At 43.0% G+C, this 21,237-nt stretch overlaps 1 protein-coding gene across 1 annotated transcript in view; it reads left to right on the top strand.

Annotated features, from left to right (window-relative positions):
- The window catches only part of LOC131944999 (uncharacterized), a 70,084-nt gene continuing 48,847 nt past the window's right edge, over positions 1-21,237 (top strand). Inside the window, exons 1-24 of the mRNA XM_059305929.1 lie at positions 1-110; positions 271-513; positions 1,818-1,948; positions 2,292-2,386; positions 2,763-2,925; positions 3,091-3,283; positions 3,744-3,875; positions 4,129-4,236; positions 4,847-4,976; positions 5,394-5,578; positions 6,883-7,084; positions 12,376-12,512; positions 13,160-13,287; positions 15,032-15,159; positions 15,716-15,845; positions 15,943-16,126; positions 16,207-16,352; positions 16,901-16,997; positions 17,630-17,762; positions 18,049-18,233; positions 18,802-18,985; positions 19,092-19,237; positions 19,614-19,741; positions 19,940-20,057. Coding sequence (XP_059161912.1) covers positions 306-513; positions 1,818-1,948; positions 2,292-2,386; positions 2,763-2,925; positions 3,091-3,283; positions 3,744-3,875; positions 4,129-4,236; positions 4,847-4,976; positions 5,394-5,578; positions 6,883-7,084; positions 12,376-12,512; positions 13,160-13,287; positions 15,032-15,159; positions 15,716-15,845; positions 15,943-16,126; positions 16,207-16,352; positions 16,901-16,997; positions 17,630-17,762; positions 18,049-18,233; positions 18,802-18,985; positions 19,092-19,237; positions 19,614-19,741; positions 19,940-20,057 — 3,391 coding nt within the window. The 5' untranslated portion in view covers positions 1-110; positions 271-305. The remainder of the gene's footprint in view (positions 111-270; positions 514-1,817; positions 1,949-2,291; positions 2,387-2,762; positions 2,926-3,090; positions 3,284-3,743; positions 3,876-4,128; positions 4,237-4,846; positions 4,977-5,393; positions 5,579-6,882; positions 7,085-12,375; positions 12,513-13,159; positions 13,288-15,031; positions 15,160-15,715; positions 15,846-15,942; positions 16,127-16,206; positions 16,353-16,900; positions 16,998-17,629; positions 17,763-18,048; positions 18,234-18,801; positions 18,986-19,091; positions 19,238-19,613; positions 19,742-19,939; positions 20,058-21,237) is intronic.

Raw genomic sequence — 21,237 nt, 5'->3', positions numbered from 1 at the left:
ACAAACGTCGTGTAGACAACAGGTTCCATCTAGTCAGTGATTGTGGTTTTGTTTTGTTTACTAATGACACGTTAGTTAACCGAGGTCAGACATTCTTCTTCACGAATTCTGTACGTATCCTGCTGTGGTGCTTGATCAATTTACATTTTAATAAGGTTTTAATAATAATTTTGCTTTTGAATTCTTTATATAGAGTTTAATGATGGTAGCATATTTTCAGTTGAAGATTTAGTTTTCTCCTATTGATTTAAATTATCTCAATTTTTAAAGCTTGAGTTACCTGGACTTGACCAAACAGTACCGCCATGGGGTGGTCAAACATACAGGTCATTGTCCTTGCGATACTCACAGTCGTCATGGCAACGACACAGGCAGACGATTACAACGGTCTGGACGTGAACAAAGACCTCCAGGACGGCGACAAGGACTTCCTGTTTGAGACTTTCCCAGAGGGCTTCGTCTGGGCTGCGGCAACGGCAGCCTACCAGGTGGAGGGGGCTTGGGATGTGGATGGTGAGAGGCTTTGTCTGTATAGAATATCACATCAGTTATAGGGGGCTTGGTATAGGATATCACATCAGTTGTAGGGGCTTGGTATAGAATATCACATCAGTTATAGGGTTTGGTATAGGATATCACATCAGTTGTAGGGGCTTTGTATAGAATATCACATCAGTTATACGGGGCTTGGTATAGAATTTCACATCAGTTATGGGGGGCTTGGTATAGAATATCACATCAGTTATAGGGGGCTTGGTATAGAATATCACATCAGTTATAGGGGGCTTGGTATAGAATATCACATCAGTTAATGGGGGCTTGGTATGTGGATAGTGAGATGCTTTATCGGTATCGCATCAGTTATAGTGGGGCTTGGTATATGATATCGCATCAGTTATAGGGGCTTTGTATAGAATATCACATCAGTTATAAGGGGCTTGGTATAGAATATCACATCAGTTATAAGGGGCTTGGTATAGAATATCACATCAGTTATAGGGGCTTTGTATAGAATATCACATCAGTTATAAGGGGCTTGGTATAGAATATCAGATCAGTTATAGGGGGCTTGGTATAGAATATCACATCAGTTATAGGGGGCTTGGTATAGGATATCGCATCAGTTATAGGGGGCTTGGGATGTGGATGGTGAGAGGCTTTATCTGTATAGGATATCACATCAGTTATAGGGGTTTGGTATAGAATATCACATCAGTTATAGGGTTTGGTATAGGATATCACATCAGTTATAGGGGCTTGGTATAGAATATCACATTAGTTATGGGGGGGGGCTTGGTATAGAATATCACATCAGTTGTAGGGGCTTGGTATAGGATATCACATCAGTTATGGGGGGGGGGCTTGGTATAGGATATCACATCAGTTATAGGGGGCTTGGAATGTGGATGGTGAGAGGCTTTATCTGTATAGGATATCACATCAGTTATAGGGGGCTTGGTATAGAATATCACATCAGTTATAGTGGGGCTTGGTATAGAATATCACATCAGTTATAGGGGGCTTGGTATAGAATATCACATCAGTTATAGTGGGGCTTGGTATAGAATATCACATCAGTTATAGGGGGCTTGGTATAGAATATCACATCAGTTATAGGGGGCTTGGTATAGAATATCACATCAGTTATAGGGGGCTTGGTATAGAATATCACATCAGTTATAGGGGGCTTGGTATAGAATATCACACCAGTTGTAGGGGGCTTGGTAGTATAGAATATCGCACCAGTTACAGGGGGCTTGGTATAGAATATCAAATCTGGGACGTTTGATAAAATTTGACGTCTTTGATAAACCCAGGTAAAGGTCCGAGTATCTGGGACGTGTTCACCAGCGAGCCTGGACGTGTAGAGGACAAACAGACAGGACGTGTGGCCTGTGACAGCTACCACAAGTACAAGGAAGACGTTCAGATGCTCAAACAGATGGGGGTAGGTCATAATATAGGCAGCTATCCAGATTTTCAACTGAACAAAACTAACATGAAAATGACAAGAAAAGTGTTTTTAAAGTTCAAAGGTCAAAGTCAACTAACTTAAGTACATAACTTTTTTTATTCCAATAATTTAATGTAAACAAAGGATCAAAGGTCTGACCATGAACAGTCTAATTTGACGTAATCTTTTCGCGTTACCAATATATAGTTAATCTTTTAGCTTTAGATCCGCACCAATGAAGACCATTCATCATAATTCATGTTTGTACTAAAACACATGAAGTATATTGTTAATTTTTCAACCAATCATATTTGTCCTTCTATAACTCCCCCAACAGTTCACTCACTACCGTTTTTCTATTGGCTGGTCTCGTGTCATGCCAGACGGCACTAACCGCACAATCAACAGGGCGGGGCTGGACTACTATCGCAGGTAAGACAGGTACAGTTAACATGGTACAGGTGAGACAGGTACAGTTAACATGGCACAGGTAAGACAGGTACAGTTAACAGGACACAGGTAAGACAGGTACAGTTAACAGGGCACAGGTAAGACAGGTTTAGTTAACATGGCACAGGTAAGACAGGCACAGTTAACATGGCACAGGTAAGACAGGTACAGTTAACATGGCACAGGTAAGACAGGTACAGTTAACATGGCACAGGTAAGACAGGTACAGTTAACAGGACACAGGTAAGACAATTACAGTCAAGTTACCATGCAAAGCACCTAATTTTAAAATCACATCCGATGTTATAAAACGAAGCAGTTAATGTATAATCTAATTAATGCTTTTTTAAAATCACAGGCTTATCACGGAGCTGAAGCAGAACGGCATCGAACCAATGATCACACTGTACCACTGGGACCTGCCTGAAGCTCTAGAACAGAAGGGCGGCTGGCTCAACGAGGACATTGTCGGCTACTTCAGGGACTATGCTGAGCTGGTTTTCAAAGAGTTCGCTCCCTTGGTAAATGAGCACTTCGTTTATTTAGATTCAAAACACGTATATTGTAAGTTGATGATGGACCAGGTTTTAAAGTGACAATATCATTACAAAAACATATACCGTGATCTATTTGTAATGTTTAGTTTCAAAACAAAAGTAAAACAAATCTGGAGTACCTGTTTGCAGGTAAATTACTGGATCACACTGAACGAGCCGTGGGTCGTGTCGAATCACGGCTACGGTACAGGTGAGAAGGCCCCGGGCAGGTGGGGTCCTGGCACCAACGTCTACCTCGTCGCACACAACCTGATCAAGGCTCACGTCGCCGTCTACAGGCTGTACAACGACACGTATAGGGCTCAAAGTCCAGGTGGTAAAGGTGAGTCACGGGGTTCAAGGTCAAGGCGGCATAGGTGAGTCACGAGGTTCAAGGTCAAGGTGACATAGGTGAGTCACGGGGTTCAAGGTCAAGATGGCAAAATTTATTCAAGGGATTCAAGGTCAAGGTGGCAAGGGTGAGGCACGGGGTTCAAGGTTCAGTGGCAAAGGTGAGTCAAGGGTTTAAGGGCAAGTTGGTAAAGGTCAGTCAAGGGCTCAAAGGTGTCAAAGGTGAGTCACAGGGTTCACTGTCAAATTAGCAAATGTGAGTGAAGAGTGTAAAGTCGGGGTGGTAAAGGTAAGTCTCGGGGTTCAAATGGCAAGTTGGCAAAGGTGAGTCACAGGATTGAAGGTCAAGGTGGCAAAGATGATTCACAGGGTTCAAGGTCAGGTGGCAAACATGGAAGTCTGAGGCTGCTATTTATAGTCACCAGTATTAAACGTCAAACAACATTCTCCAGGTCAGATCGGCATCACACTCAACACTGACAACTACCTGCCCAAGAACAGCACGGACCCAGGGGACATTGAGGCCTCAGAGAGGGGGAGACTTTTCAACTTTGGCTGGTTCGCTCATCCCATTTTCTTGACAGGTGGGCTCAACAATAATATAATATTAAATATTCCACAATGTTTAAAATAACTTCAGTTATACTGTAAAATCGGTTCTACGTGAGTCAACTATGATTGTAAATCCTATATATGTATATATATATATATATATATATATATATATATATATATATATTTCTCCCTCACTCAACAGTATGAATTCATCATCCATACAGTTATCTAATCACCTAGTCTCTCTCTATCTGAAACTCCACTATCCTTATGTCACACCAGGCGATTACCCCGAGGTTATGAAGACAAAGATCAAAGAAAAAAGTCAAAAACTTGGTCACCCATCTCGACTTCCAACTTTCACGGATGAAGAAATTCGTCTCAACAAAGGTAATAGCAATAATAAGCACCATTTTCTCACCTCGTGATCGAAGAATTGTTTGCTGACCTCGGTATCGTGTGGCCAGCACTGAATTTATAATTAAACGTCTGTCAAACAAAATTGATTCCTAAGTCACTTTAGGCAAACATCTCTTCAATCCTACCAGCGTTTCCTATATTCCCACATAGTGTTACTTCTAGACTTTTTTCTAGGGGGGGGGCGAACACTGTTAAAAGTATATATTTTCTATTTAATTTCCATTTCGTTGGGGGGGGGGGGGGAGGTGCTGCCCCCACCCTCAAAGAGATGCCTGAAGGAAACTCTGTTCCCACATATATTTCCCACAACAACCTCCGTAATTCCCACCAGGAAAACCGGGTGCAAACCTCCATCTTACTCCACCCAAGTCTCCAACATTCTCATCACATTCCTCACCACATTCCCCACCACATTCCCCACCACATTCCCCACCACATTCCCCACCACATTCCCCACCACATTCCCCACCACATTCCCCACCACATTCCCCACCACATTTCCCGCCACATTCCCCACCACATTCCCCACCACATTTGCCACCACATTTCCCACGACATTTCCCACCACAAATCCCACCAGGCACGTCAGATTTCATTGGCTTGAACTACTACACGTCACGATACGCCACACCAGCTGACCTGCCCTTTGACCCCCCATCTTTTGAAAACGACCAGGACATCTCGCGTGAAGTGGACCCGGCATGGCCAGGGTAAGATTTGATACTTTTTACTTTGTTGTATTCTTTTATAACATTCTATTTCTGCGAGCTAGTGTTGTGTGCAAACTCCAAGTAAGAAAAGTAAATGATTTTGATCTACTGTATTGACAATATCAACCCATCATCTTGATATATTGATGAATCAATCTATTCTGGGTGTGGTTGAAATGGTGCTATTGCAAGGAATCCTAACAGTCATAAGGAACTCAAAGTATGTCTTTAGAAAATCTGTCTTAACAAAAATACCTGACGTAGTTAAAATGACAGATACACAAAGATTCCAATCTTAAGATCTAAAACACCTTATCTTTATTTTTTACATTCAAGATAAGTATATTTAGAGCGTAGACCCCCTGTAATGAAATTTGAGAATGAAGAGTTTAAACCGTATCTTCTGTTTTATCCAAGGTCAGGGTCGTTTTGGCTGTTCAGCGTACCGTTAGGGTTCCGTGGGATCTTTAACTGGATCAAAACAACGTACAACAACATCCCGGTCTACGTCACTGAGAACGGCATCTCTGACAGGAACTCGACACTGAGAGATGCTCACAGGATAACGTACTACAGGCAACATATCAACCAGATGCTCAAGGGTGAGGTCAGGTGGGGGGGGGGGGGGGTGAGGTCAGGGGTGGGGTGGGGGGGGGGGGTGAGGACAGGGTGGGGTGGGGACAGGAACTCGACACTGAGAGATGCTCACAGGATAACGTACTACAGGCAGCATATCAACCAGATGCTCAAAGGTGAGGTCAGGGGGTGGGGGGTGGGGACAGGAACTCGACACTGAGAGATGCTCACAGGATAACGTACTACAGGCAGCATATCAACCAGATGCTCAAAGGTGAGGTCAGGGGGTGGGGGGTGGGGACAGGGTGGGTGGGGTGGGGACAGGGTGGGTGGGGGTGGGGACAGGGTGGGTGGGGGGTGGGAACAGGAACTCGACACTGAGAGATGCTCACAGGATAACGTACTACAGGCAGCATATCAACCAGATGCTTAAGGGTGAGGACAGGGGGTGGGGGTGGGGTGGGGGTGGGGTGGGGACAAGCTGGGTGGGGTGGGGACAGGAACTCGACACTGAGAGATGCTCACAGGATAACATACTACAGGCAGCATATCAACCAGATGCTTAAGGGTGAGGACAGGGGGGTGGGGGGGGGGGGGTGGGGACAGTGTGGGTGGGGTGGGGACAGGGTGGGTGGGGTGGGGACAGGAACTCGACACTGAGAGATGCTCACAGGATAACGTACTACAGGCAGCATATCAACCAGATGCTTAAGGGTGAGGTCAGGGGTGGGGAGTGGGGTGGGGGGTGGGGGTGGGGGACAGGGTGGGTGGGGTGGGGACAGGAACTCGACACTGAGAGATGCTCACAGGATAACGTACTACAGGCAGCATATCAACCAGATGCTTAAGGGTGAGGACAGGGGGTGGGGGTGGGGTGGGGGTGGGGTGGGGACAAGCTGGGTGGGGTGGGGACAGGAACTCGACACTGAGAGATGCTCACAGGATAACATACTACAGGCAGCATATCAACCAGATGCTTAAGGGTGAGGACAGGGGGGTGGGGGGGGGGGGGTGGGGACAGGAACTCGACACTGAGAGATGCTCACAGGATTACGTACTACAGGCAACATATCAACCAGGAGTAGTGGTGAGGGTAGTAAGGGGGACAGGGTGTGTGTGTAGGGGGGAATGGGATGAGGGTGGGGGAGACGGGGTGGGGGTGGCAGTGTGGGTCACAGGGTTGGGGAACAGGTGTGTGAGCTCATTATTTCAAGGCTTTACTTCACCCTCTCCGCTTACACCAAAGCTAAAGATACCCTACATATCCCAGTTATTAGCTTAATTTATAGCACGTTTGTCTAGCTGTAATAAGCTTCCCTGTCGTCTGCAGCGCTGCACCAAGACGGCTGCAACATTCGAGGCTACACCGCCTGGTCTCTGATGGACAACTTCGAGTGGCAGAGTGGCTACACGGAGAAGTTCGGCCTCTATCACGTGGACTTTAACCACCCCAACAGGACTCGAACCCCCAAGGCTTCGGCACAGTTCTTCGCTAACCTCATCAGAGACAACGGCTTCAAGAAAGGTTATAGGTCAGTGTTGGGGGAGGTTATAGGTCAGTGTTGGGGGAGGTTATAGGTCAGTGTTGGGGGAGGTTATAGGTCAGTGTTGGGGGAGGTTATAGGTCATTATTGGGGTGGACATGGGGAGGTTATAGGTCAGTGTTGGGGGAGGTTATAGGTCAGTGTTGGGAGAGGTTATAGGTCAGTAGCTTGGGGTGTGGGTGTGGGGAGGTTATAGGTCAGTGTTGGGGGAGGTTATAGGTCAGTGTTGGAGAGGTTATAGGTCAGTGTTGGGGGGAGGTTATAGGTCAGTGTTGGGGGAGGTTAGAGGTCAGTGTTGGGGGTGTGGGTGTGGGGAGGTTATAGGTCATTGTTGGGGGAGGTTAGAGGTCAGAGTTGGGGGAGGTTAGAGGTCAGTGTTGGGGGTGTGGGTGTGGGGAGGTTATAGGTCATTGTTGGGGGAGGTTAGAGGTCAGAGTTGGGGGAGGTTATAGGTCATTGTTGGGGGAGGTTAGAGGTCAGAGTTGTGGGAGGTTAGAGGTCAGTGTTGGGGGAGGTTATAGGTCATTGTTGGGGGAGGTTAGAGGTCAGTGTTGGGGGAGGTTATAGGTCAGTGTTGGGGGAGGTTATAGGTCAGTGTTGGGGGAGGTTAGAGGTCAGTGTTGGGGGAGGTTAGAGGTCAGTGTTGGGGGAGGTTATAGGTCAGTGTTGGGGGTGGACATGGGGAGGTTATAGATCAGTTGGGGGGACATGGGGAGGTTATAGATCAGTTGGGGGGACATGGGGAGGTTATAGGTCAGTTGGGGGGGGGGACATGGGGAGGTTATAGGTCAGTTGGGGGGACATGGGGAGGTTATAGGTCAGTTGGGGGGGGACATGGGGAGGTTATAGGTCAGTTGGGGGGACATGGGGAGGTTATAGGTCAGTTGGGGGGACATGGGGAGGTTATAGGTCAGTTGGGGGGACATGGGGAGGTTATAGGTCAGTTGGGGGGGACATGGGGAGGTTATAGATCAGTTGGGGGGACATGGGGAGGTTATAGGTCAGTTGGGGGGACATGGGGAGGTTATAGGTCAGTTGGGGGGACATGGGGAGGTTATAGATCAGTAGTTTGGGGAGGTTATAGATCAGTTGGGGGGACATGGGGAGGTTATAGGTCAGTTGGGGGGACATGGGGAGGTTATAGATCAGTAGTTTGGGGAGGTTATAGGTGTTGGGAGTGGGGAAGTTATGGAAGAACTTGACACTAGAAGAGATCACATGTTCGCATTCTCTTTTGGATAAAAACACCCTTGAATTGGGGCCACAAGATGCGTTTAAATAATGGCTGGAGAACTATGAACTGTAAGTCAAGCCTATAATATCATTCTAGTACCATTGTTTGATTGCGGAAGTGATTATATTTTATATTTTTTTAATTAAAAAAAAAAATTAAAAAAAAATCATTTGTTTTAAACATTTAAAATAGTAATATTAATTTATTTGATGGTTTTACACAGCATCAAAGACAAGAACATCAATTGCATATACAGTAATTAAATGGAGAACATAAAATGGCATAAAAACTAGACTAAAATAAAGTGTGCAAATTCGATTTCTCTTGACTGCTTAGTATACTGTGCTCCCAAGTCAAAAGTTCACATTATAATCCCATTTCTTTTTTTCAAAGAAAAAGAGTTTTATTGACACATAAAGCAAAAATTTATAAAATATTTGACAAAATAAATGCGATATAAACCTCAAGGTTCAAAGATCACATTCTTTCATTGAGATCATAAACTCACGTACACATTCAACGATACTTACAGACTTCAGATTTATTTGATGAGCATTCAAAATTCTTTTGTATACAATATTGCTTCAACACAGACAAAAAAAATATCACAAATTGTATATGAAAATAAAACATTAAAAAAAAAATTCCTTTTTAATAAGCACTGGATTAAATTTCAACATCAGTAAATTTAAATACATGTAATTTTTTTTTTCAATCAGCTATACACACATTATTATGTACATTATAATCCCATAATGATTTTTTTTTTTTTTTTTTTAAAACTTTTATTTGCAATTAAAACAAGTACATCAACATCAAATTTTTTAACATGATTTTGAACACCAAATGAAAACGAAAGGTTTTGCAAATGTACATAATGAATATTTACATGATGTCATGTATTTGATTATAAAAAAAATTGCAAAGGATGACAGTAAAAGGGGTGGAGGTCAAAAGAAAGTGTCAGAAATCTGGGTGGGGAGAGGAAAGGAATTTTTTCAGAGAGGGTCAATTGGACAGTGCCCATATGATTACAATAGCCTTCAATAATTCGATGTTGAAGTTAGATTGACATGTAATTATTTTATTTGATGTCTATAGCTTTACAACTATGTATAACAGACTCTAGTTTTTGCTCGTCAAATGTTACACGTAAATACTTAGATGTATAAAGAGTAAATAAAAGCCTTTTAATTTTTAGTATATATTTGTAAAGTAACAATTAATAATAAACCCATTTTGTATTTTGTAGGTAGAGAAATAAGTACTGAATTTCAATATATAAAACTATTTTTTTTCGATTAAATATTGAGATTGCCTCCCTTGAGTTATACCTAAACGTACTTAACAATGCTGCTTGTTATTTTTGTTAACTAATATTAGTAATAATATATATATATATATATATACATATATATATGTATATATATATATATATGTATATATATATATATATATATATATATATATATATATATATATATATACATATATATATATATATATATACATATATATATATATATATACATATATATATATATATATATATATATATATATATATATATATATATATATATATATATATATATATACATATATATATATATATACATATATATATATATATACATATATACATATATATATATATACATATATATATATATATATACATATATATATATATATATATATGTTGGCTGGTACCAAATTGTTGATTCTTAAGTAAGCATGTTGGCTTGTACTATATTGTTTATTTTTAAGTAAAATGGTAACTTGGGTGCTTATTAAAGGGGCTAAGGTGACTAGGACTAGTTACAGAAACCCAAGGGGTTAATCTAAGATATTGGGGATGAGCAGGCCGGGGATATCTAAAATTTAATTAAAGGTTATCGGCTCACTCTGGTCATTAAGGGCTGCGAGCTCTATGCAGGTGCATGAGTGGCACGTAATGCTGGGAAGACACCCGCGGTGATTTATGTCTAAAGTTGAGTTCGGGCACGCCGCTGGACGTCCCGGTAGAATCATTACTCAGGATCTCTGTTGTGGTCAGTTGTCAGGTGTGAAACGCGGCGGGAGTACCGCGTGGTCGTGCGTTAGCTCGAGCGGTGTATGACACGATCGTTAGCCCTGAGACAACGTGAAGATCTATAGCGGTCAGTTATCGGGTGTGCAACGCATGGGTGCATAGTGACCGGTGCTATCTCGAACGTCGAGAGATGGGACGGAGCCCAACTCGGGTTCTATAGCTCTAGGGAGATGATAAGGGGGGTGAGACTAACCTATATATGAGGAAGGGCGACTATGTTGAGGTCTCTTTCTCTGACAGACACATAGGCTAGACACCATGGTCTAGGCCTCGGATGGTGGCAGCCTTGAGGGCTGGCCACTAAGGCTGGATTATTGGCCCAGCCGATGTTTTGTTGCTGTACATATGTGTTTCGTTCCAGATATTTACATGTGTGACCTGATGTTTATACATGTGGCCAATGTTGTACCAGTGGCCAAACGTTTGCCGTGTAGATATGTTCTTCGTTCCAGTGGCCATTATCTTTGTGGCCCGATGTTTGTACTAGTGACCAGATGTTTTATTCTAGTGGCTGGAAATCTTCCTGCCGTGTAGATATGTTCTTCGTTCCAGTGGCCATTATCTTTGTGGCCCGATGTTTGTACCAGTGGCCCAATGTGTTATTCCAGTGGCTGGAAACTTCCTGCCGCTTGAGTGTCGAGCTAGATTGTTGTGAGTACTGATGAGTATTCATAGATGAACTTTAACCGTGTTTGATTAGTGGAATCAGAATTAGTGATGATAACATTTACCCGTGTGATTCTGGGATTACATAACAGTGCAAGTAGTAAAGTTAGAACTAGAGACGATGTCTTTTACGTTTTTGATTTTGAGATTACATAGCAGTACAAGTGAAATTAGGACTAGGAAGAATAACTTTGACAGGTGTGATTCTGAGATTACATAAGCAGTGCAAGTATTTAAGTTAGGACTAGAGGATATGACAAGTGTGAATTCTGAGTTGTGTAAATGTAGATTTGCTATTCACACTTATATATGTGTTTTCTATGAATTAATGTCAGTTACCACGGTGACTAATTCTGCATTGAAATGTAAGTTTGATTATTTTTGTCTTTTTTACTTGTATTAGAAATTCAAGTGGTGTTTTCTTGAATATGAAAGACTGGCCAGGTCTTATTTGTATTGTGTCTTTGCTTTTAACATATAAGCCCTTGTGACGTCAAACAAAGATAAATAAATGCATATTATGTGTGTTTACTATGTCTTATTTTTAGTGTAAAATTAATGTTGTATTGGTGTAAAGTAATTAGTTTTGCTCAGGTCTCTTAGACCCCTTTGTCACCACGCAAAGGTGCACGGATGAGTCAATAAGATCACCTCTTCGGTTTAAACCCCCCTGACATTTGGTGTCAGAAGTGGGATATAAGATATCCACCTCTCGAAGAACCCCTAACATATATATATACATATATATATATATATACATATATATATATATACATATATATATATATACATATATATATATATATATATATATATATATATATATATATATATATATATATATATATATGGGATCGTAAGCATTAGACCGTTTGACACCCCTAAGTCCATCCATCTGGGATGACTCACGTCTGACTATGTGAAGACGGACAGGCATAGAACTGACCACACAGAAACATCTGTCTTTATGTGTGTTTATATATATAAAGTGTCCATTACGACTCCCGAATCTCCCCACTATCAATATATGCATGACTGTTGAATCTTCCCACCATCAATAATTCCATGACTCCAAAATCTCCCTTTTATCAATATTCCATCTCCTAAATCTCACCTTTATCAATATTTCCATCTCCTAAATCTCACCTTTATCAATATTTCCATCTCCTAAATCTCACCTTTATCAATATTTCCATCTCCAAAATCTCACCTTTATCAATATTTCCATGACTCCAAAATCTCACCTTTATCAATAGTCTATGACTCCTGAATCTCCTCCCACCAGCGGCGATGCTGCCCAGCCTACTGGCATTGTTTACATGGAAGACGAGTTCCAGGTCCTGTACGACCAGTTCCCTGACGACTTCCTGTGGGCCACCGCTACAGCATCTTACCAGGTCGAAGGGGGGTGGGATGAGGATGGTGAGTTGATACATCTGTGATGTATGACGTGTAATGTATGGGCCACCGCTACTGCATCTTACCATGTGTGATGTGTGATGTATGACGTGTAACGTATGATGTGTGATGTATTGGCCACCGATACAGCATCTTACCAGGTCGAGGGCGGCTGGAATGAGGATGGTGAGTTGATACATCTGTGATGTGTGCTGTATGATGTGTGATGTATGATGTGTGGTGTATGATGTGTGATATATAACGTGTGATGTATTGGCCACCGCTACTGCATCTTACCTTGTGTGATGTATGACGTGTGATGTATGACGTGTGATGTATGACGTGTGATGTATGACGTGTGATGTATGACAGCATCTTACCATGTGTGATGTGGGGTATATGTCGTGTGATGTGTTCTGTGTGATGTGTGATGTGTAGTATTATCGTACCTTGCATGTGGGCTATGCTAATGTTCAGTATAAATTTATACTTCTACTTTTTGGTTGCATTAAATTTAAAACAGTTTAGTCGTGTTAAAATAAAATCTGAACTGCTATAGATATCTCGCCATATTTGAATAAACTAGACTAGGAGAACCGACTGTATCATTATGACTTAAAGAGCTTGATCAAACATTGACCACTAATGACGTCATATTTTGAACTGTCCAGGCAAGGGCCCGAGTATCTGGGACACCTGGGCCCACAGCAATAAAATCTCCCACAACGAGACTGGTGACGTGGCCTGTGACAGCTACCACAAGTACAAGGAAGATGTTCAGATGCTCAAGTACCTCGGGGTAAAATATCTTTAGCTCAATCTTTGGGGTCAAATATCTTAAGCTCAATCTTTGGGGTAAAATATCTTAAGCTCAATCTTTGGGGTAAAATATCTTTAGCTCATTCTTAGTAGTGAAACATTGTTAGCTCAATTATTGGGGTCAAATAAATTTAGCAAAATCTTTTTAGTAAAACATCGTTACCTCACTCTTGGGGGGGGGGGGGGGGGGGGAATTAATTCAAGGTTTTGGGAAAACATCTCTAGCTGTGTCATTAAGGAAAAAACGTTTGGTAATTCCTAAGGATTAAAAAACCCGTTTGTAAAAATGTAAACATATCACAGACTATCATTACATCTTACAAGTAAATGACTTGATCGCAAACAACTTCGGCTGGTTGAATGAAAGAAATGTTTTAAGTAAACACAAGCCAGAATAAACCCCTGGTGTCTGCCTCTAGGTCAACCATTACCGTTTCTCCCCTGGTGTCTGCCTCTAGGTCAACCATTACCGTTTCTCCCCTGGTTTCTGCCTCTAGGTCAACCATTACCGTTTCTCCCCCTCCCCTGGTGTCTGCCTCTAGGTCAACCATTACCGTTTCTCCCCTGGTGTCTGCCTCTAGGTCAACCATTACCGTTTCTCCCCTGGTGTCTGCCTCTAGGTCAACCATTACCGTTTCTCCCCTGGTGTCTGCCTCTAGGTCAACCATTACCGTTTCTCCCCCTCCCCTGGTGTCTGCCTCTAGGTCAACCATTACCGTTTCTCCCCTGGTGCCTGCCTCTAGGTCAACCATTACCGTTTCTCCCCTGTCTAGTTGAACCATTACCGTTTCTCCCCTGGTGCCTGCCTCTAGGTCAACCATTACCGTTTCTCCCCTGGTGTGTGCCTCTAGGTCAACCATTACCGTTTCTCCCCCTCCCCTGGTGTCTGCCTCTAGGTCAACCATTACCGTTTCTCCCCTGGTGCCTGCCTCTAGTTGAACCATTACCGTTTCTCCCCTGGTGCCTGCCTCTAGGTCAACCATTACCGTTTCTCCCCCTCCCCTGGTGTCTGCCTCTAGGTCAACCATTACCGTTTCTCCCCTGGTGTCTGCCTCTAGGTCAACCATTACCGTTTCTCCCCTGTCTAGTTGAACCATTACCGTTTCTCCCCTGCTGTCTGCCTCTAGGTCAACCATTACCGTTTCTCACCTGGTGTCTGCCTCTAGGTCAACCATTACCGTTTCTCCCCTGGTGTCTGCCTCTAGGTCAACCATTACCGTTTCTCCCCTGGTTTCTGCCTCTAGGTCAACCATTACCGTTTCTCCCCCTCCCCTGGTGTCTGCCTCTAGGTCAACCATTACCGTTTCTCCCCTGGTGTCTGCCTCTAGGTCAACCATTACCGTTTCTCCCCTGGTGTCTGCCTCTAGGTCAACCATTACCGTTTCTCCCCTGGTGTCTGCCTCTAGGTCAACCATTACCGTTTCTCCCCTGGTGTCTGCCTCTAGGTCAACCATTACCGTTTCTCCCCTGGTGCCTGCCTCTAGGTCAACCATTACCGTTTCTCCCCTGGTGTCTGCCTCTAGGTCAACCATTACCGTTTCTCCCCTGGTTTCTGCCTCTAGGTCAACCATTACCGTTTCTCCCCCTCCCCTGGTGTCTGCCTCTAGGTCAACCATTACCGTTTCTCCCCTGGTGTCTGCCTCTAGGTCAACCATTACCGTTTCTCCCCTGGTGTCTGCCTCTAGGTCAACCATTACCGTTTCTCCCCTGGTGTCTGCCTCTAGGTCAACCATTACCGTTTCTCCATCTCCTGGCCCCGAGTGATGGCTGACGGCACGCCAAACACCATCAATGAGCCGGGGATCCAGTACTACAACAACCTGATTGATGAACTCATACATAACAATATTCAGTAAGTCGACAGCATGTAACATATGACGTTAGTTTACTTGAACTCATACACAACAATATTCAGTAAGTCGTTAGCATGTAACATATGACGTTAGTTTACTTGAACTCATGCACAACAATATTCAGTAAGTCGACAGCAGGTAACATATGACGTTAGTTTACTTGAACTCATGCACAACAATATTCAGTAAGTCGACAGCAGGTAACATATTACGTTTGTTTACTTGAACTCATGCACAACAATATTCAGTAAGTCGACAGCAGGTAACATATTACGTTTGTTTACTTGAACATACTCAACAATATTCAGTAAGTCGACAGTAGGTAACATATGACGTTAGTTTACTTTAACAGTCGCTTTTTAAATGTTTGTCTGGGTACATCAGCATCAGAGTTGTTTCACTCCAAAACTCAGCCTACTTAGAAAACTTCTTGTAGTTTAACAATTAAACACGAACATACTTATTTTAATTAAACTTAACTCAGCTGAAATCTGTTATTTAAACCAAGACAATCCTGATAGTCTAGCAAAGAGATACCTATTTTTGCCTGTCTAGACCTATGGTGACGCTGTATCACTGGGACCTACCACAAACCCTGCAAGACAAAGGCGGCTGGCTCAACAGCAGCCTACAGGATGATTTTGTCGAGTACAGCAGACTCTGTTTCCAACGGTTCGGAGATCGGGTAAATCCTAATTAATTTAACCCTATATGAAAGCTGCGAGACATTATTAACGCATGCTTCTTCACTTCTTACACTGACATAAACCCCACCACAACAGGTGAAGAAATGGATCACATTTAACGAGCCCCCAATTGTCACCATCCTCGGTTACGGAGATGGTATTTTCCCCCCTGGGAACTTTGACCCCGCTAGAGGAGCTTATCAGGCGGGTCACAACCTGATCCTGGCCCACGCTAAAGCCTACAGGCTCTACGAGAGGGACTTTAAGCCTACCCAGAAAGGTGAGTGATTCGCATCCTTCTTCAACTGAATGGGCACAGTGTGATAGATGATTAGTTAATTAATTAATGTCCACAATTAGGAGAGGTTGGCATCACCATCAACCAGAACTGGGCCGAACCACGTGACCCGCTGAACCTATCAGACGTGAAGGCCGCCATGACCAGCTTAAGTTTCTACAGCGATTGGTTTGGACATCCGATCTTCATCGACGGCGACTACCCGCAGGTACTACTCAAACATTTGTCTAAATACTTCATCAAAATATCGATACTAAGGTTTGTGATACGATTTTCATCAGAGGCGACTACCCGCAGGTACTACTCAAACATTTGTCTAAATACTTCATCAAAATATCGATACTAAGGTTTGTGATACGATTTTCATCAGAGGCGACTACCCGCAGGTACTACTCAAACATTTGTCTAAATACTTCATCAAAATATCGATACTAAGGTTTGTGATACGATTTTCATCAGAGGCGACTACCCATATATTTGAATACAGAAATCGAAGTTTCGATCCTAAGGTTTTTGATTCGCTTTTGGATTATTAAGAACGTCCTAGAAAATGACAAATACACATAGGTTTTGTAGCCCATATTTCAATATCGTAAGTAACCACATTTGATACAGCTTTATAAAATATTGAAAGTGTGCTTTTGTTGACAAATTCTGAAAAAAAATTGTTTTATGTTTGACAGGTAATGAAAAAAATGTGTCTTAAAAAATGTGATGAAAAAAATATGTTTCTAGATATTTGTTTCACCTTGACAGATTATGAAAGCGAGAGTTGCCGAGAGAAGCCGAGAGCAGGGCCTTAATGAGAGTCGTCTGCCAGCTTTCACCGAAGACGAAAAACAGTTAATTAAAGGTCGCGATAATTATTTTGATTAATCTGTTGACAGTTAGCTTTGTTTTTTTCACACGATAGCCTCTACTCTCCTCTAAAAAAGTACTGATGTTTGTTTACTCTTGAATACATGGCAATAGGAAGATGATTTTTGTTGGTTTGTGCTACAAAATATTTGGGTCGTATTTGGTTTTATACACTTTAAAAGTACTTTTACGCTTAATCCTGGCTAAAATTACTTGAGTACATGAAATTCACTTTTTTTTCTTTTGAGTTAGATGGTGATAGGCTGGTTTTTACTACATGATTCTCAAATAGTGTGCCATCTGTTGCTTACAGGTGTTTTGTTCTGTCCAACCATTGACCTGTTAAATCGTGCTGGCTGTTTGTATCTAAGTATTAGGGCTCACACGTTTTCTTTAAGCTTCTTCTGCTTGCAGAAGTCGTCGTTGGAAACTTTAGGATTGAAACACAGTTCTAGTTTTTACACTAGTGGCCTATGCCCCACATTACCCCCCCACTAACTCGTGTTCTAGTACCTATACCAGTGGTCGATGCCCCACTGTCCCCCCCCTCCCCCACTAACTCGTGTTCTAGTATCTACACCAGTGGTCAATGCCCCAAGATACCAATGTCCCTCATGTTGTTGTCAGGTACTGCTGACTTCCTGGGCGCCAACCTCTACACCGCGACATACGACAGCAACGACCCACAACCCGCGTCCAATCCACCAAACTACTACAACGACAAGGCCACGTCATCAGAATACGACCCCAAATGGCTCGGGTAAGCTACATTGTTAGATAAAACTCAGATTATTATTAAATGTGGATTTAATGATTGTGAAAAACAACCGCCTAAAATACAAAATTATACAATACTAATAATCTAGACGAAGATTGTTGTTTTGGCCAAAAAAATCACACACAAAAACCAACTAGCTACACACGTTTTTAATCTTTTTTTTATAAAAAGTCTATATTTATAAAAAATAAATAAAACATCACTGTTATCATCCTAACATATTTGAATCAAACCTTGTTTAGTTGACCTAATGGCATATCCGCAACAGGTCGGGATCGTTTTGGCTGAAGGTGGCGCCCTTTTCCATCCGGAAGTTGATGAACTGGTACAAGTACCACTACAACAACGTGCCGGTCTACATCACAGAGAACGGCATCAGTGACCGGAACGGCAGCCTGCACGACTGGCACAGGATCCACTACTACAGGCTCTACCTGAGTGAAGTTTTGAAAGGTGAGCTCTGTCTGGGTCCTCATTAGGGCAGGTAAGGTAGAGTTGATCTGTTTCTATGACCTCCGTAAAGTATTTAAGAAACCAGATGTACTTTAGCTGAATTGACTTTCCCGGACGTCAGTCAGATACCCAACGGTTAATGTGCTCAAGCCCTTGATCTGAACATATGAATTCCAGACTAGCAGCCGAGCGTCCTACCACTAGACACGGCATCCTCCTTATGGCCATTGAAATATTTCTTAGATACAAAACTTTAGACGGTCTACTCTGATTTCAATTTACCTGTTGCAGTAAGGCAGCTTGAAGTTGCTGCCCATATCTCTAGAGCAGGCCAGACTTTGGTAGTGTTAACAACCAATATATGACTAAAAACTGTTCTAATCGAAGCTCCTCTACTTTTTATTTCTGAGCTATCACGCTTCTGGTCCATGATGTGTTACTAGCTTTGGGTACTTTAAATCTTAACTAACACTTGAGTTCTTTATATGCCCATGCCCTACACACCCACTGTAGTCCCCGTTGATGTATCGGTAAAAAAAACCCCCACATTTTGATGACGTCATTTCAGCCATTAAATTAGACGGCTGTAACGTGAAGGGCTACACGGCCTGGTCCCTGATGGACAACCTGGAGTGGCTGTGGGCGTTTGACGAGAAGTTCGGCCTCTACCACGTCAACTTTACTGACCCGGCCAGACCCAGGACACCCAAGGCATCGGCCCAGTTTTTCAAAACACTGGTGGCGGATAATGGGTGAGGAAATGTTTTACACTATGTAGGTGTAAAGTTGTAATCTACGAGTACACGTGTTTTGTGTCGCTGCTTGTAAACAATGTACAGTTGTGCTTGTCTCCACCAGCTTCAAACACGGCTACACACAGAAAGGTGGGTGGGGCACGGCTGTGGAAATGACTGACGACTTCCTGTACGGCAAATTTCCAGAGAATTTCGCCTGGGGCATGGCCACGTCTGCTTACCAGATAGAGGGCGCGTGGGATGCTGATGGTATGATGGGGTGGGTGATGGGGTGCTGATGGTAAGTTGGGGATGTGGGGGTGGGATGCTGATGGTAAGGTGGGGGTGGGGCATGTTGATGGTAAGATGGGGGTGGGGGATGGGGATGTTGATGTTAAGAAAGAGATGGCTCTACAAGGATGGTAAATACAGGGGTAAAAATTTGATGCTTACAACACTGGGACGGGGTGGGGTGGGGGGGGGGGTCATTGTGAGGACGGTCAGAAGATGTGAAGGGTGGGATGTTAATTGTAATAAATCAGTAGGGGGGATGAAATGAAATAAGCAAGGGTATTTGAAATTTGAATGTGCCTCAGTTGGGCTGAGCTTACAGTAAACCTCCTGTTTAAACAAACACCTGGTTCAGGTAAAGGAGAGAGTATCTGGGACCGACAGAGCCACCTGGGATTGATAAAAAACAACGACACGGGTGACGTGGCTTGTGACAGCTATAACAAAATGGACGAGGACATTCAGATCATCAAAGACCTGGGGGTACGTTTTATATCAAGGTCAACGTTTAATGGAATCAATTATATATTTGTCAATATTCATATGAGAATCGACTAAATGGGAGATAAAGTTATAGGATAATAGTCTTAAAATTCAGGACATATACGTTAGGCTTTCATACAAGTAGCCATTGAGCTTTGCCTGGAAATAACTGTTTGTGATTTGAAATGCGTTTATCAGATCAGCCACTACCGCTTCTCTCTGTCCTGGGCCCGTCTCCTACCCAACGGAACTCTGCCAGCTAACCAAGCCGGAATGGATCATTACAAAACATTCATCAGGAAACTCAGAGAAATAGGTTCGTTCTCATCATATCAATAAAATTAAACTTCTATCTCAACATTTGAAGACTAGTTTAGTAATAAGAACTTCGTAAAGCTTTTATAAAATACAGAAATTTAAGAGCAAAAAAATTGTTATTGTTTCCACTCCAACAGTACACTTTCTCGATAGCTTTGGTCAGTATTTTACCAGCAGTTGAGAACATTAGTTTACCTACTTGACTTGCTCTAATTCTACAGGGGTGGAGCCTCTAGGTACCATGTACCACTTTATATCTGACAGGGATGGAGCCTCTAGTGACCATGTACCACTTTATATCTGACAGGGGTGGAGCCTCTAGTGACCATGTACCACTTTATATCTGACAGGGATGGAGCCTCTAGTGACCATGTACCACTTTATATCTGACAGGGGTGGAGCCTCTAGTCACCATGTACCACTTTATATCTGACAGGGATGGAGCCTCTAGTCACCATGTACCACTTTATATCTGACAGGGATGGAGCCTCTAGTGACCATGTACCACTTTATATCTGACAGGGGTGGAGCCTCTAGTGACCATGTACCACTTTATATCTGACAGGGGTGGAGCCTCTAGTGGCAGGGGTGGAGCCTCTAGTGACCATGTACCACTTTATATCTGACAGGGATGGAGCCTCTAGTGACCATGTACCACTTTATATCTGACAGGGATGGAGCCTCTAGTCACCATGTACCACTTTATATCTGACAGGGGTGGAGCCTCTAGTGACCATGTACCACTTTATATCTGACAGGGATGGAGCCTCTAGTGACCATGTACCACTTTATATCTGACAGGGGTGGAGCCTCTAGTCACCATGTACCACTTTATATCTGACAGGGATGGAGCCTCTAGTCACCATGTACCACTTTATATCTGACAGGGGTGGAGCCTCTAGTCACCATGTACCACTTTATATCTGACAGGGGTGGAGCCTCTAGTGACCATGTACCACTTTATATCTGACAGGGATGGAGCCTCTAGTGACCATGTACCACTTTATATCTGACAGGGGTGGAGCCTCTAGTGACAGGGGTGGAGCCTCTAGTGACCATGTACCACTTTATATCTGACAGGGGTGGAGCCTCTAGTGACCATGTACCACTTTATATCTGACAGGGATGGAGCCTCTAGTGACCATGTACCACTTTATATCTGACAGGGGTGGAGCCTC

This window comes from Physella acuta, unplaced genomic scaffold (genome assembly GCF_028476545.2).
Source record: "Physella acuta isolate Inbredline_101_S28 unplaced genomic scaffold, ASM2847654v3 ptg000518l, whole genome shotgun sequence".
Lineage (NCBI taxonomy): Eukaryota > Metazoa > Mollusca > Gastropoda > Physidae > Physella > Physella acuta.
Note: the sequence above shows the minus strand (reverse complement) of the source record. Positions and strands in the feature narration are given on the sequence as shown.